The sequence below is a fragment of the Micromys minutus genome (genome assembly GCF_963924665.1).
Source record: "Micromys minutus genome assembly, chromosome: 19".
In the NCBI taxonomy this organism is placed as follows: domain Eukaryota; kingdom Metazoa; phylum Chordata; class Mammalia; order Rodentia; family Muridae; genus Micromys; species Micromys minutus.
The window spans coordinates 33676744-33694863 of NC_137954.1; the positions used below are offsets into that span (position 1 = coordinate 33676744).

The window sequence follows — 18120 nt, forward strand, 5'->3', positions numbered from 1 at the left end:
GGATTTCAAGCTTGTACAACCACTCTGGAAATCAGTCTGACAGTTCCTCAGAAAACTGGACATAGTACTACCTGAAGACCCAGCCATTACTCTCCTGGGAATATACCCAAAGGAAGCTCCAACATCTAACAAGGACACATGCTCCACCATGTTCATAGCAGCCTTATTTATAATAGCCAAAGACTGAAAAAAACCCAGATATCCTTCAACAGAAGAATGGAAACAGAAAGTGTGGGACATTTACACTTACTCAGCTATTAGAAACAATGACTTCATGAAATTCCTAGACAAATAAATGGAACTAGAGACTCTCATCCTGCGTGAGGTAACCCAGTCATGAAAGAATACACATGGTATGCACTCACTGATGAGCAAATACTAGCCCCCAAAATCTTGGAATACCCAAAACAATTCACAGACCTTATGAAGCTCAAAAAGAAGGAAGGCCAGAATGTGGATTTCTCAGTCCTTCTTAGAAGGGAGAACAAAACACTCACAGGTGGAAATACAGGTTCAAATAGAGGAACAGGGATTGAAGAAAAGATCATTCAGAGACTGCCTCACCTGGGAATCCACCCCATTTGCAGCCACCAAACTCAAGCACTACTGCTGATGCTAGGAGGTGTTTACTGGAAGGAGCCAAATATGGATGCCCCCACAGAGGCTCTGCCAAAGACATACAGATATAGTTGAGGATGCTTTCAACTGACCATCAGACTGAGCATGGGGACCCCAATGAAAGAGGTAGAGAAAAACTGGAAAGAGCTGAAAGGGTTTGCAACCTCATGAGAAGAACATCAATCAACCAAACCCTCCACAGCCCCCAGGGACTAAAACACCAAACAATGAGTACACATAGAGAGACCCATGGCTTCAGTTGCATATGTATCAGAAGATAGCATTGTCTGGAATCAATGGGAAAAAAGTCCTCTGAAGGCATGTTTTCCCAAACCAGGGGAATGCACTGAAGTGGAGAAGGTGATTGGGAGATGGAGCACCTTCATGGAAGAGTGAAAGGGAAGGGGATAACACTTGAAATGTAAATACAAAAAAATATCCAATAATTTTAAAAAAGCACTGTCATTGCTCAAAGGACAAGGAAATTTACCGTTTGATTCAGAACTATATTTTTATTATTATATTATATGATTAGATATATAGCTACATGTATAAATAAAATATATAAATAAATAAATGATATTCTATTAAGATTCATATAAACAACAGTACTGTTATTTCTTCATTTTTAAATGAGGAAGTAAACACAGGAAGATTAATGACTTTGTCCAAAGGCATCCAATTAGAAAAAAAATTCACATTTAAGCCCAAGATTCTCAAACCAAGGTTTTGTTGCAACAGTCAATCATATTGGGTTACAAAGAAGCCACTAATAAGAAGAAATGGGTGCTAGTATCTGAAGACTAACTTATGGATTGCTGCTTAACCTAGTATTCATCTCTCTACCTCATATGTTATAAAACTTCAGTCACACAAAATAATAGCAATTCTTAAGAGACTCTGCTACAGTTATATATTGATATGTTACTCCATTCTGGATAGTGACATTTATTTGTAAGTAACCTGAGGTCACATCTGAAATTATCAGTCCATAGACAAAATATCCATTGATCCACAGAAGAATAAATTAAAAGACATAGGAACATCACAGGCAAACTACTCAAAATTAAAACTTAAGAGAAAGTATTAAAAGGATTCAAGGTCTATTAAATCATTTAAATGTAAATTAATTAATATTCTAAAATAAAAAGGAAGAGATTCTTAGAATACATTAAAATACTATGCAATACTATGTGTTCTCTAAAAGAACCCTACTATTGAAATAAAAACAAATCAATCTGAAGGCAAAAAAGATAAAAATAAATAAATGACAAAAATGATGCACCCATAATAAATTCCAGCTTGTGAAATTTCTGAGGGAAGATTAAAGACTCTTATCAGGACCATTGCTGTTTTGATTCTGAGGATTCTGTGGTCTTAGTTATCTGGGGCTAAAGAATCAGCTGTGATTAACAAGATACCAGAACTACTAAAGCAAAACCTTTGCATTACTGGGACTATCCGTGCTGGTCTGCTGGAGCTAAGAAATTAGTGATGATTAAGAAGAGACAAGCATCATTGATGTGACATCTTCTGAAAGGTGTTTTCTAAGACCACAAAGAGGCAGTGTTCCAGAGATAGCCAAGATTGTGCTGTGGTTGGACTTGGTAATGTGTAAGAGTCACCCAGGTGGTACTGGTTTTAAAGTAATGAATGGGTCATGAAGAGCAGCTGAGGCTCCACACTGTGAGAGGCCATGGAAGGCCATTTGTGAAGGTGCAGCCTCAGTTCCAATTAATGTCCCAGGACAGTAGTGTTTTGGAGATGCCAGAACCATGAGATGACCACCAAGAACAACAGCGGCAGTGGAGAACAAGAAACTAGACCTTAGAGGACAAGGTGTGTGCTACAAAGGGAGAAGTAACCCAAGCCCTTGGAAGAGCCCAGAAGTTTATTAGTGGATCCCAGACATTGAGTGATTAGAGTTTGATTTTGCTTTTGATTGTGACTGTACCCTGATATTTTTCCCTCTTGAAGGAAGAAGTGGAGCCCACAGTCAAGAGACTTTAAATTGTAAAAAAAAAAAGCTTTGATTTTTAAAACAAACTGGATTTTTTTAAAGGGAGTGCAATTTTAATGTGTAAGAATTTGTAAAGACTATGGGACTCTTACGGTTATTTAAATCTTGGGGATGAATAAGAAAGTGAGAGTTGAGGCTTAATAGTGTTGTGTTTGTATGTCAAGTTAACAAGAGGTCAATTGTACTGGCTGATTTTGTATACTTGACATAAACTAGAGTTATCACAGAGAAAGGAGCCTCAGTTGAGGAAATGCCTCCATGAGCTCCAGCTCTAAGGCATTTTCTCAACTAGTGATCAAGGGGGAAGGGCCCAGCCCATTGTGGATGGTGCCATCCCTGGGCTGGTAGACCTGGGTTCTATAAGAAATCAGGCTGAGCAAATCATGGGAAGCAAGCCAGTAAGTAACATCCCTCCATGGCCTCTGCATCAACTCCTGCTTCCTGACCTGCTTGAGTTCCAGTCCTGACTTCCTTTGGTGATGAACAGAAGTGTGGAAGTGTAAGCTGAATAAACCCTTCCCTCACCAACTTGCTTCTTGGTCATGATGTTTGTGCAGGAATAGAAACCCTGACTAAGACACAAGAATATCAATAAAACATAATAAAGATTGGAGAAATCACTCAGTGATTAAGAATACTTGCTACTCTTGCAGGGGACTACATTTAGGTTTCTTCCCAGAACCCAAATGGCAGTTCACAACCTTCTGTAGCTGCAATTCAAAGGGCTCTGACACCCTATTCAGGCTTCCACAGAGGCCTGATCATACATATCTCCAAGACACTCATGGAAATAAAATGAAAATAAATATTTTTAAAACATAAAACAGAAGTAAATTTAATAAGAGATTCAAGAAATCATCACTAAAAATAGTAAAACATTAATTAAAATTTAAAATACCCACATAAAATGAAAAGCTATACCATGTTCATGGATTTGAAATACCCAATCTCATAAAGATGTAAATTATCCAAGATTCCTTTACTCTAAGATACTTAAACTATCCACTATTTGAAATGCCATTCAATTCTCATTGATAATCAGGAAGCAGGGAGGGATGAATACCAGTGCTCAACAGGTTCTCTGGCTTCTTTTCTCTTTTTATTTAGGTTGAGTTCTCACTCCTTATTCAGGGTAGATCTTCTCTCCTTACATTTACTGTGGCAGGTGTGCACCCAAAAACACGCACAAAAATGGATAATTTTTTACAATGGTGAAAAAATATGCACAGGACAACACATGGAATACAGCTTTGTAGAGTGTAGTGACATCAATAGTAAAAATAACTAGTCATCTGAAGTAATGCTGAACACTCTACAGTGTCTCATTCTCTGCACCGCTTTTGGTTGCGGCTCTCTAGGTTAATCATCAGCTAATGTAAAAAGAAGCTTCTCTGATGGGGTTTGAGAAATGAATTAATCTATGAGAATAACAATAAGTCATTAGGAGTTGATTTTATATTGTCTTCCCATAGCAGAATAGTATTAGGTTCTCCCCTAGGACCTAGAACCTTGCTACCCACAGCTCTTGACCCACATGACAATGCCAGGCATAGATTATATCTTGTGGAGCAGACCTCCTTAATCCAGTCCGAAAGTGGTTGGTTTACTCTCGTGACATTCATCCTACTATTGTATCAGTGGGTCTTTATTTCCAGGCTGGTCCTTATTGTAGTTGTCAGGGTTCACAGCTGAACAAAATTAACAATAACATTTCTCCTCAAGCAACATGCAGAGCCCCATCTAGAACTATGAAAGCTAGCCAGTTGGGATAAAGCTTAGGTTCAAGACCAGCTTGATCTCTCCATGTTCTGTGATTTACTTATGTGCTGTCTTCAGCAATAGGGTCTTATTAAGTTCTGTGATCCCTGTATTACAGACCCTCCTTCTAAGTCTTGGGAATAAACGGGGAAGAAGAAGCAAAGACTGTAAGAGGTGGCAGTGGTTGATGACTACAGCAAAGCAGTGTTTTTCAGGTGCAACAGGGAAATTGCATATATGATCTGCAATGGTTGTGACAACACGCCTAAGACCTGTGCGAGAAATATATATATTTCTGCCCTCCTCTTTCCCCTCTCCTTTCTCTCCTCTCTCCTAATTCTCTTCCCCTTCCTTTTTTCTTCCCTCCCACTCTCTCTCTCTGCAATATGCCCATGTTTGTGTAGATATGCCCACCCATGTGTGTAGTGTGTATGTGTGTGTGTGTGTGTGTGTGTGTGTGTGTGTGTGTGAAGATCAGAGGTCAAGACTAGATGTCTTCTCTAGCTCTCTGCCAAATTGTTTTAGACAGAGTCTCTCACTGAACCTGGAGCTCATCCATTCAGCCAATCTGGCTAGCCAACAAGCCCGAAGGACCTGCCTGCTTCCATCACACCCTATCCCTGGCACTGGGTAACAGATGCTCATCACAGTACCCAGCTTTTACATGTGAATAGCTGTGAATCCATAACTAGAATCCTCATGTTTGCCTGGCTCACACTTTACCGATTGAGACATCTCCCCATCTCCCCAGATCCTTTGTGGTTCCATCCTTGGCTCACACATTAGACATGCCTCCCCTGAGGACTTCAATCTTGTAGAATACCAGACTTGCTACCTTCAGAGTATTTTTCTCATTAGAGATGGTATAGTTGTGTATCAGCTCATCTACCATCTGTTTTTCCGCCCTTAATGAGACCATGCCCTTTCTGAAGAAGAACAATTGTTGGCTCTTCTTATTTCTGAGTCCCAGCAGCCACAGTATTTGAGTTATTGGAGGCACTGAGTAAAAATCTGTGGGGTGAATGAGTACGTGAATGAACAGATGGAGAAGAGAACATATTCTAATAGAATCCTTGTACAATTGAGGAGTCAGAGAAAGGAAATTGGTGAATATGGATTGGGCTTTGGAGATAGCACTGAGGAAATCAGAAAAGAATGAATGTTAGTCATCAGATATTGTGGTTACAGGTGGATAAATGAATGACCACAGAATCAAAACAAAGGTAGAGAGCTTAGTTCTAAGTGTGTCCTGGGTGGTACAGCAGAGTTAAGAAGGTTCACTTCAGAGCTCATTCCTTAGAAAGAGCATCCAGAATGCATGGAAATGCTGGGCAATGCTGCTCTGTTTCTTCCCACAGAAGCTGGAATGATTTCACTATACATGAAGGGTTGGAAGGACAACCCAAGCTGTATTTATTGGCTTGGTGTGTGGCACCAGTATTGAATCAGAAAAAGAAAGAGCTGGGCTTTGTGATGGGATCTATAGAAAGCCCAAGATCTGGCTCAGGAAACAAGGAAGAGGAGCAATGCTGGACTCAGAGACTGGATTTAGAAGAATGCATATGGAAACATTAACTTCAAGAACATTTGCTCACCCTCTAAGAAAGCAGGCAGTTGTGTAGGATAAAGATAAGTGAGAGTATCTAGAAACATCTACAAAGGTATCAGATGAAAGAGATCCAATAATGCTACAATTTAAAATGTGACTTTTAGCTCTGGGTGTGAAGGTAGACACCGACATCCCAACTACCTGGGAGCCTGAGGCAGGACAGCCAGTCACTTGAATAGGAGACCCTTGTCACAACATGGCAAGACTTACAACAGATAGGTGGGTAGGTAAGTAAATGATTGATAGATAGATAGATAGATAGATAGATAGATAGATAGATACATACATACATACATACATACATACATACATACATACATACATACATACAAACAGCTAGATCATAGATAGATAGATACATACATACATACATACATACATACATACATACATAGCTAGATCATAGATAGGTAGATAGATAGATAGATAGATAGATAGATAGATAGATAGATAGATAGATAGATATAGACATACAGATAAGTAGATAGATTCATACAGACGGGCAGACAGCCATGACTCTACGATCCTATTTTAGTTTCTTTTAAAATGATACTACAATAATTTTTTTAAAGATATTTACTTAAAATCTAAAATGATTGTCTCTTGGAATTAAAATTACAGGACATTTTTCTTTGAGCTTGCTTGAATATAGATTTTTTTGGTAATTCTTGGTAAATGCTTAAAATTATTTAAAATTCTATATAACATCTTCAGCTATCCTAGAAAAGCAGACTGTGGTCAGATGCAGTGTAAATGACCCGTGGCTTGGCAGTCCCAGATGGATGCCTGAGGTCGCTGTGACCAGAACAGACTTGACTTTTAAAATAATGCATTCCGCATACAAATTAAATTACAATCATATATTAGTGGGGAAATTCAAAAGAGGAGCAGCAAGGAAAACAAAAGAGCCTATCTCAGTAAAAAACAAAACACAGCTTAGGAGAGACAGAAGTATCAACCAACCTGATGTTAATTCACAAGAGATGAAATTGGGCCAGAAACCAAGACTAGGTTAACCAAAAATATAATGAACTAAACATTGTTTCACATGGCCATGTACTTATTGGTCATCTATATATTAGGCCAGGTCTCTGTATTCTGCCTAAAGAAGCTTGTAGGACTCAGAGCCCAACACAAACACTTCAGACTACGTCCTTGCACCACAGAATAGAGGATCTCGCTCAAGTTTATCAGTTTAGTCAGCCGCTCCCACCTTCTTCATTGCCATACTGTAAAGGAGAGTGGGTACTAAGGGATAAATCTTGCTTCTGTAAAAAAATAATAAAATAAAATTATTTTTACTTTTTGAGTTATCTATTTCTAGTGCAAAGGATCTTTGCATCTCGTTGAGAAAAAGAATGGTGTCCATGTTCTTCTAAAAGGACCATCACCAATCACAAGATGTGAATTCCAGACTAAAACCAAAGAGCAACAATCTCAAGGCTTGGGCAAGCAAGGCAAAGTCAGCAGGATTTGAAGAGTACCGTAGCCAGTGTGAGGTCTGTTGGGTATGTTGAATATGAAGATCTTGACCCTTGATGCTAGCCACAGTTGTGACTATTACAGAAAACTAAGATAAACATTGAGGGCATTCCCTGTGTCTAATGGGGAAGGACCTCAGAAGGGCACAGTATGCAGAGGGAGCAACAGTCTTGGCAAAGAAGAAAGCTAGGGAATGGTACTCCTAAAGTCTGTGTAAGTCTCTGGAGGACCCCAAAAGCCTGGGCAGGATACTGGAAGCAGCCAATGAGATCCAAACTCTCCTCTGCTATCTCTGAATTTGCAAGTCTAGCCAGGAAGAGTGGCCTGTTAGCTACAGTGAATGGTGGATGACCTATCTCTGTAACATGGAGCTTCTTCCACAGGGTAAACTGATCCTTGGGACAGTTTGAAGATATTTGTTCATTCATGCAACTATTCATTCAGTCGGTCAGTCAGTAAGTCAGTCAGTCATTCAACCACTCAATCAGCAGATGTCTCGCATGTCTATAAGAGCTGGATGTTCTAAAAGAAACAAACCCAGTAAGTATCCCTGCCCCCAAAGGGACTGGATGCCCCTGATGGAGCATGGATATGTACCAACCATCATCACAAAAGAAAAGATGTATTTAGAGAGGACTTGGTGTTCATGATGCACAGAGGACTGACAACTCAACCCAGGCTAGAATCTTCTGGCAAGGGAGTTGTAGTAAGAAATTGTGTAGATCAGGTTGGCCTGTAGGTATGTCCAGGGACTGTTATTCTTCTGATAATTGATGGAAGGAAAATTCAGCCCAATGTGGGTGGCACCAGTCCCTGGGTTTGGGTCCTGAACTGTACATTAAACATGCAAGTATCCATTGCTCTCTGCTCGCTACTGCATATATAATATGGTTTACTGTTTCAAGTTCTCATGGCCTTGACTCTTCCTACTATGGCAGACTAGAACCTGGAATAAGGAAGTAAAATGAAGCCTTTCTTCTTCTCCTCTAAGTTGCTTTTGTCAGGATATCTCATCACAGCAACAGACATGAAACTGGGACATAACACAAGAAGAACATGGGTGTCACAGTCTAACATGGGTCCTGAGTCCACCACGAGCAGAAAATCACAGGATTCATCTCAAAATGGTACCATAACATCTACCTTGTACACCTATTGTGGGAATTTAAAAGATACTTTCTAATAACATGTTCTCTGTTAGACTCTCTTCCAAGCAGCACAGACTCATGACTTGTTTAACTATTGGAACAACCCTGTTAGGTAGTTCCTAATAATACTACCTTATAACACTACCCTAATAATACTCCTAATAATACTGCATCAATGGAGAAATGGACCCTGGGGATTTTAGGCAACTTTCCCAAGGTCACCAGAAGCAAGTGATGAACACAGATTCAATCTCACGTAGCAGCAGCAAATTGAGCCTCCGCTTTTAACTGCCAGGTTATTCTGAATCAATAACCTTAAAGGACAAGCGTGCTGCTCAAGACACACTCAGCAAATGGCAGGCATCATTTGATTGCTGTGGTTAGTGCCGAGGCTCTGTTTCACTGTGAGCCACAAGAGAAAAGCGAGAGACAGACACAACCCTGAATAGATTTTTTGAGTCTGTAGCATGAGTACAGTATCTCTTCCTTCCCTTTCCTTCCTCTAGATACTCCCATATTCCCCTCCTTGTTCTCTTTCAAAAGCCTGGCCAGTTTTTACATTAACTATTACATGCATGTCTGTATATATGCATATATGTTCTTACATATAACCTGCTCAGTCTATATAGTATTACCTGTATAAGCTATTGGAGGATTATTTGTCCTGTTCTCGGGATTTCTTAGTTGCCTGTAGTTCTTTGTGTGGCGTTAAGAGTACAGACCTGAAGAAACCTTCAGAAACTGAATTAATGTGTATATGCTAGGTGAATCCATCTCCCCACTCCAGTCTCCCTTTTTTCATAGCTATGTATATGGTTTACATGTATGTAGGTGTACATACATGTATTCAAATGTGCATGAGTACAACATGTATATGCAGGAGTGCCTAGGTATATGTAAAGAGGCTTGCTGACATTAGGAGTGTTCTTCAGTTGCTCTCCACCTTATGTGTTGAGCAGGATCTCCTGATTTAACCCATAGATTGCCTGCACAGCTAGTCTAGCTATGCAGCTTGCTCAGGGGGTCTTCTCTTCCCACCTTCCAGGTGCTATAATTACAAGTGGGTGACCCATCCCACCCTCCAGCCACATGAACTCAGAGCATCCCAACCATGCTTGCACAACCAGCATTTTATCCACCTCTTTTTATAAAAAAAAAAAAAGAAAAAAGAAAACATAAGAACATCATCATCATAAGTCATTCATTCATTCACCAGATGGTAAGACCAGGCTGCCAGTTGTCAGCGTGAAGCTGCCTATCAGCATGGATTTCCCAGTAGGATGGAGAGGAGACAGGACTCACTAAATACTCCTGCATCTGTTGTCTGCTCAGATAACTGGGGGAGGGGAAAGCAAGCCTCTCTGCAGTATTTCTATTCAAATAACTTCAGAGGCACTGAACTATATACAAAGGAGAGGAAAGAAAAGGAATCTTTTTTTAATGAGAACTCTATCATAAAAAGAAAATTAAAGAATATGGACAAAACACAGAAGTCAAACATTGCTCACACTTATCAAGCTCGAAGAATGCCCTGTTCTGTTACTAAAGGCGAAACTCTACACCAGTTAAAAGCCAAGGGTCTGGGCTGCTATGGTTCCTAAGTGGAAGGGTGGCTCAAGGATCTTGCCAAATAAGAGAGGAGGAAGTACATGTATTTTAGCCTGTTAGGTTTATGGGAACATGTTGTAAGTTCTTATATAAACACACAAACTTTATGTGGTCTAAGAGAATGCTTTCACCAAGCCATTATCCAAATCATAATACTGCAGAAATCAGCCTGCTCCCAGAATGGTGTGATACCTAAACACACATTAGATGATATGTCGAATTTCTGAACAGGACATATTACCTCAGATGTCACTCCTGCACCATGTGTTCTGAGCATCTGCAAACCTGTTAAGGTGCAAAGCTTTCCCATTGAAATTGGAGTTGGACAAAGTGGTTTATGTAGCTAGAGTACTCAAGGGTGTAAAATCTAGGAAAACAAAATAGTTTCCCATGAAGCTTGTTGCAAGACTTCTGGGGTAATAGAATAGAGCCCAAGCCTCCTTCCAGTGATGCTTAAGACCTTTCTTTATGACCATTATCTAAAACAAAAGGTATGTGTGTATTTATCAAGGGACTCTTAAAATGATACATTGTAATCAAAGACATTTAGAAATATGGTCTCATAAAGGTAGCATCTAGACTGTATTTGCATATGTGTTTAAATATATCCACATATTGGAAAACTGGTATGCAGTGATAGGGTTTTCATAATCAGAAACCATCAGAATTAAATTACACGAAGCTTGCTCTTACTCTCTTACTCTCTTACCTTTCTCTCCCCGTTCCCCTCCCCCTCTCTCCACATGCTCCTGGTCAGCCGCTCTTCTCTCCTTCTTATCTATCTATCTATCTATCTATCTATCTATCTATCTATCTATCTATACTTCATTCTCAACTCCACTTTCCCATGCTATAAATAAACTATATTCTATACAAAAAAAAAAAAATCACGACTCTTATAATTTAAAGATCTCAATGTTCTGAACAAAATATAAGACATTCTCATGGGAAGGATGTATAAATAACCAAAAACCTTCAGAGTTAAAAATACATCTAGTTTTAAGTTAAAGAATCTCAAAGTTGGGCTGGAGAGATGGTTAAGAACACTGGCTGCTCTTCCAGTGGTCCTGAGTTCAATTCCCAGCAACCATATGGTGGCTCATAACTATATGTAATGGGTTCTGATGCTCTCTTCTGGTGTGTCTGCAGACAATTACAGTGTACTCATATACATAAAATAAGTATATCCTTTTTTTAAAAAAAAGAATCTCAAAGTTTTGAACCAAACATAAAATTACACTGAAAGAAAGTAATATAGCCACAGGCTAAAATACCAGACTTTCTTTTTCATCTTTGCCATTGTTACCACTCAATAAAATAGATAAAATAAATGAACACTTTTACAGCCCCTGTTATAATCAGAACAAGTAATATTTTTAAATTATAAAACCAGAGAAAGATAAATAGAGATCAAAATTAAAACCAGAATTCACAGGCTGGCAAGATGGTTCATTAGTTTAGAGCTTGTCCTTCTCTTACAAAGAACACAAGTTTGGTTCTCAACATCCACATTGGACAGCTCACAACTACCTGGAATTCCAGCTCTGAGGATCTGCTGCCCTCTTCTGGCCTCCTTGGGCATCTGCGCTCACATTTGCTCATTCTTCAATGTATATACACACACAATTTAAAATTAATACATATTTTTAAAAGGGAATTCAGTGATGAAAGACTGAAATCTTAATGTTGTCACAGGTCAGCACACACTCAAAAAGACAGTGATACTGATGCAGCTTTCACCCAGGTGCCTGGCTCTGAGCTATGGGAAAGGCTTTTCAAGAAGGACGATGGCAAAGAGACGGCTCCTAGGAAAGAGTTCACCCCGAGTGCCCTCTCCAGATCAGATGGGAAAAGAACCTTTAAGGGGAAAGAATGAAGCAGATTCCATGATTTTAAAAACAAACAACAAAAAAGAGGGGGGGAATTGCCTTTTTCCAGACTTAAGGATTGAAATGGCAGAGAAGTATGAAAGATTGAGAACCCAACAAATTGTATTACTTTACTTGTTGTGCTTATGGTGACCAAGACAGACATGAGAAATGAGTGTCAGAGACAGGCTGCACACCCAAACTCATAGCAATTGTCACAGCAGGCACAAGACCCACGCAAACCCACGCCAGACCAAACCCCAGCATGGAAAAGAGAGAGCAACACAAAGCCTCCCTAAGCCACAGAGCTCTTGGCAGTTCTTAGCTGCCTGGAGACGGAGAGTCGGTTTTCTCTGAGTATGAAGTTCCTGAATTGACCCTGCATCCATGAAAAGCCACATCTCCAAGAATATTTGAACATCCCAAAGTGGTCTTAATGATTTTTGTTTCATTTCTTTGTTTTTTAAGAACATACACTTGGGTAGATGGGGAAGGGAGCATAGACCTGGGAGGAGATGGGGGCGCATGGATATGATCAAAATACATCGTACTAAATTCTCAAGGAATCAATAAAATATAAAGATAATACATATCAAAGATCCTGGAGACGTAGCTCAACCAGTAGCACATCAAACCCTGTCTTCAATCCCCAGCTCTACACGAACAGAGGATGATGTACACGTGTAACCCCTCACTCATGGGGTTCAGAAGTCTAAAGTTATATTTAACCACATAAAAAGCTCAAAGTCATCCTGGGATACAGGTCCTGCCTCACAATGTATACATAAAATAAAATAAACACCATAGGTCTTTCTAAAAGACCATGACCAGGAATGACTAAAGTGGTTTAAAGAGCAGTCGAGGCCAGCCACCTGGGTTCTTTTCTGGCTTTGTGACCAGAAGCAAACTGTTTGCTCTCTTTCCAGTCTGTTAAAAATATTAATAGACTGAGCCTCATGAAATTATTGGGAGGGTCAGACTGGTGGACAAAGTGGTTAGCATGTGAATGTTCTGTTTTATGGGTGATTCATTTACCAACTATTAACCCTCTTGCTAACAAGAAACACAGTCCATAGCTAGGGTTGTTTGAGTCTTGAGGGCAATAAGAGAAATAAATAAATGTCCTACTCTCAAGGCCTTAAAGGGAAGAGAAAACAAATAACATCAATATACAAAAGACAAAGTAGAAAGGGAGCAAAAAGGTGGAAGGATAATCTTCGTGTACTGTGTGGAAGAACCACCTGGCAATAAAAAGCGAATGGCCAATAAGCTGAGGCAGGATTAGAAGGCAGAACTTCTGCTTGGAACTGAATCAGGGAGAAGGAGAATTTCTCCTACTGAGATTGTAGCTGACCTCAAATTAGAAAAGAATGGGATATTAAGTTAAGTCTTAGCTGGGGAACCAGCCTATCTTATGGCCTTGGCATTTATTAATAATTTTAAGCCTCTGAATGTTATTTGGGAACTGGGGCATGAGCGAAAGAGCCTTCAGTTATAAGAAAGGCAAAGGCTGGCTTGTAATTCCAGAACATTTCATGCCTTAAGACACTTTTCAGAATTGCTTTCGTGTGGAGCTGATGTGAGAAGAATCCCGGAGGCACAAGCTCTTCCCAATGGGGAAAGGATTCTATAAATTCAGTCACTGTGCCACCACTGTAAGAAGACAGACAGACGTAAAGAAGGATAAAAGTATGCCTTTTCAGGAAAATTGGTGCAACTAGAGATCATGTTAAGAAAAATAAGCCAGATACAGATGAACAAATATCATGTTTTCTCTCATAGAAGGTTTATCAATCAGTAGATAGGTAAGTAAACAGACAGACAGACAGATGATAGATGATTGATAAATTATATAGATAATAGATAGATAGATAGACAGACAGACAGACAGACAGACAGACAGGTAGATAGATAGATAGATAGATAGATAGATAGATAGATAGATAGATAGATAGATAGATAGATAGATAGATGGGTGTGGATGAATAGGTAGATGCCATCAAAGCAGAAGAACTACTTATTTTGTAGTGAGGTGGGCAATAGAAAGGAGAGATGGAGAAGGGTAGTGGCTAAGAAAATATAATCAAAGTATGATAACTCTGTGTGTGTGTGTGTGTGTGTGTGTGAGAGAGAGAGAGAGAGAGAGAGAGAGAGAGAGAGAGAGAGAGAGAGAGAGACTTAAAAAAAACTTAATAGAAGTACTGTTAAATAAAACTTTTTTTTCTTAACTAACCAAACCCACCACAGCTCCCAGGGACTAAACACCACCCAATGAGTTCTTATGGAGAGCCCCATGGCTCCAGGTGCATGTGCATCAGAGGACAGCATTGTCTGACATCAATGAGAGGAGAGGACTTTGATCCAGTGAAGGGTCATTTTCCCAGTGTAGGGAAACGCCAAGGCTCTAAGGTGGGAGAGGGAGGTTGGGAGAGGGAGCATCTTCATGGAGGCAATGGGAGGAGGAGAGGGGATGGGATTGGGAGAAAGGAGATAACACCTAGAATGTAAATACAGAGAATATCTAATTTAAAAAAAAAAAAAAAAAAAAAAAAAAAAAAAAAAAAAAAAAAAAACCTTTTTAAATGCTCATCACCAGCTACAAAGATTCCAGACCTTCCCAGTGGCATCTCAATCTTCAATGGAGAAAGATCTCTGAATAAAAAGATTTCTGGGATACTCACCCTCCCCCTTTCAATACCTGAGTACCACACTATCCTCAGAATGGAGCCGACATAGGACCATGGGATGAAGAAGCATCCTAGACCTGGTACCCAGGGCTTAGAATTCTGTAGGTCAATTGCTCTTATTTAGACTTAGCCAGTTCTTCCTCAGTGGTATCTCACTAATGTGAACAAGGGCCCCTGAAACATAAGCTCTATAAAAGCCATATCTCCATCTCTGCTTCCTCCCCTAAAGAGCACAACCAACTAGAACATGGTAGAAAGCTCATATCTCCACAGCCCCCTGCCCTCCATGTCAGCCCTTCCCAAGAGCTCCTGTCTCTGGTTCCCTGAAATTCTCTCACAGATATCAGCTTCATGCTTCTTCCCAAAGTCTGGTCTTGAATACCAGGAAGCCAATTACTTCCTGGATTCCTGCAACAGGCCCCAGACCTTTCTCCTTATTTTCACTCTCTTCTCTCTCCAGTTATGGTCAGTTTTGTCCAGAATGAAATGATCGAATTGTCTGGTTTAAATTTTCCACTGTTTTAATGGCAACTGGAGGAGGAACATTGACAAAAACACCAATCTTCCTTGAGACTGTGTCCAGCTGCTGTACTGAGCACTTTTATCTGCGTCAGATTTGAATAAAAACAGGAGATGCCTTGAATCCTTGTCCTTACCGTGCATATTACACATCATCAGCTTATAGATATGATCCTGAAACCCCTAAAGGAAAAGCTACTTGTTCATAAAAGAGAGGTGGGCAGAAGAGCTGGACTCGAACCCTAAGCTTCTGCTTCCCTCTATTCCAAAATGTATAAATAGTGGCTCAATTGCTGCCCAGTAACCTTGCCCCATCCTCTTTTCAACCCACAGCCTCCAAGCCCTCATCTAAGCATCACTTATGCCCTCAGGCCCTCAATGAACTAGAATGTGCTCAGGAAGGACCCTATTATCCTCTCCAACCATCAAAGACTACCACCTAGTACAGAACCTGATGTGTAGCAAGTTCTAAGAAAAGTCTGCCAAGAAGGAATGAAAGCTAGTTAAACTCTAGCTCAAGTTGTGCAATCTGTCCTCTTTGAGTCTCTGGAGTCTTGTTGTACCTTTCTGGTAAATATCAAAAAAATAATAAAGTGCTAGGGAGGTGACTAAACTCTTTTGCAAAAAAAAAAAAAAAAAAAAAAAAAAAAAAAAAAAAATCTCATTTTAATCCATAATCTCTTTGAACCCTGACTTTGACTGAAGGTGGAAACTGACTCATCCAAAGTGTGACAAAGCTTTGGGAAACTGGAAGGTGTTTGTAGGCAATAACAATGGTTCTTCCTGCTTGGCAGTCAGCCCTGGTGTGCCTCCAAGTTTTCCCTCTTTGTCTGCACTGCCAAAGAAAGATGGGAGAAGGGGCGTTCTAAAGAGCAGTCTCATAGAGCACATAGCACCCCCACACTATGGGAACCATATGAATTACCAACACACAAAATTGGGGTTTGGGGTGAAACTCAGCCATTCTGCTCATGCCTCCTCCTAGGTGAGCAGGAGTTAAACCCAAGTGCAGCTCACAGGAGCCCCAGTATTAGAAGGAGGGCCAGGCTTTTGCTATAGTGAGAATTTGGGGTTTCTGTAAAAACCCAGATGTGTTTTGTGAATGTTTTTGTTTTAATCCCAGGTGAGGGATAAGAGTTTGCTTCACAGCAGGTGACTATGAGTTGTCTTGCCACTAGGAAGGGCACGATTTTTCCCCCCAGAGGAAGATAGTTTACCTTTGGAATTCTGGGAACTATTGAGAGGGTATAAACATGAGAGGCTCAAAAAAGGCCAGAGGCATGCTTCAGAGAGGTCCTGATGCTGCTGCTTGTCAAGTAGTTGTGAGCAAAGAGATGAGAAGTTGGAGATATTCTGACCCTGAAGATTGGACTTGCCCCTAGGCAGCAAGAACTATCCTAGAACGGTCAACCTCCCTTTCCCCTCTAACCTCTTTCCTCTTCTACCTAGTATTGGGGGGCTGGAAAGGATTAGGGTAGAATAAGGGTTGGAGTAGTGGTAGATAAATAGAACCCAATAAAGTAGCCCTCCCAAAAGAGTGCCAACACTTGGCCAGGGACAGCTGAGGGTGATTTGAAGTATTGAGATGTCGGTGTCTCAATGTGCAAGATCTTTTTAACCTCCACACAGTGTGGAACTCTACATAGTTGCCTGTGTTGTGTCTGTGAATCAGAAGCCCACTTGACAGTTTAGGCAATGAAAAACTCTCCCACTGTGATGTTCTTACAGCATTAAGGATTTAGAGTAATCTCCTCACAGCAGAAAGGGGAACAAACCATTTTTTAATATCATGCTTTGCCTTTGATTACCTGCCTGTTTTGTTTTGGTTTTTTTTCCTTCTTAACAGTAAGTCATCTATTCAAATAAAAACAGCCCAAAAGATCAGACTATCCAGGTGGCTTAATTTTTCTAAGATAGAAAGTTGCTGTAAAGCACAAAGAAGGTAAACTTTATGTTGGATGTTTTCAACATGAATTTGAATAAGAACTAAAATGTATACAAATCTTGAAAGTAGTTTCATTATCAGGCTCCATTTTATTAGAATTCATTATATGAGTCAAAATCATCAAAATGTCTGAGCTGCGTATATTATTCAAACATAGTGGTAAAGAGAACCTATGTAAGGCATAACAATGCATGACTATAATCTCAGCACTCAAGAGGTAAAGGCAGAATGATCCAAAATTTAAAGTCATATTCAGCTACATAGCAAGTTCTAGGCCAGCCTGGGCCACATAAGACCATTTCTCAATAAATTTAAAAAAAAAAAGAACAACAAAAAAAGTGAGGGGATCATCTTCTGATTTTGCTCTACATAGATAGATAGATAGATAGATAGATAGATAGATAGATAGATAGATAGATAGACAGACAGACAGGATGAATGGATGAATTGGATGGATGGATGGATGGATGGATGGATGGATGGATGGATGGATGGATGAATGGATGGATGGATGGACGGACGGATATGATAGATGCATGCATACATATGATACATACAGATAGATGATAGATATATAGATGATACAACATGTATACATATGATAGAAAGATATAGACGATAGATAAATTCTCTTGTATGAAGTATTTAGAAACTAGAAGAACCGAACTAATCAAAAGAGTTTATGACTTAAAGTGAAAAACGAAAAGCTTTCTAAATGTATTGAATGACCTCTTACCTTCCAGACACTGGCAGGTGAACCCGCTGAGGCTGGACACACATGTGGCTCCATTTCTGCATGGATCTAGGACACAGTAATCAATCTTGGATTGGCAAAGCTCCCCAGTATAACCTGCAGAA

General features: G+C 39.9%; 1 protein-coding gene across 1 annotated transcript in view; it reads right to left on the reverse strand.

The window, feature by feature from the left end:
- The window catches only part of DNER (delta/notch like EGF repeat containing), a gene marked incomplete at both ends in the record, with an annotated part of 276755 nt that overhangs the window by 73895 nt on the left and 184740 nt on the right, over positions 1-18120 (reverse strand). The window contains one exon of the mRNA XM_080933397.1: positions 17999-18112. Within this exon, the coding sequence (XP_080789523.1) occupies positions 17999-18112 (114 nt within the window). The remainder of the gene's footprint in view (positions 1-17998; positions 18113-18120) is intronic.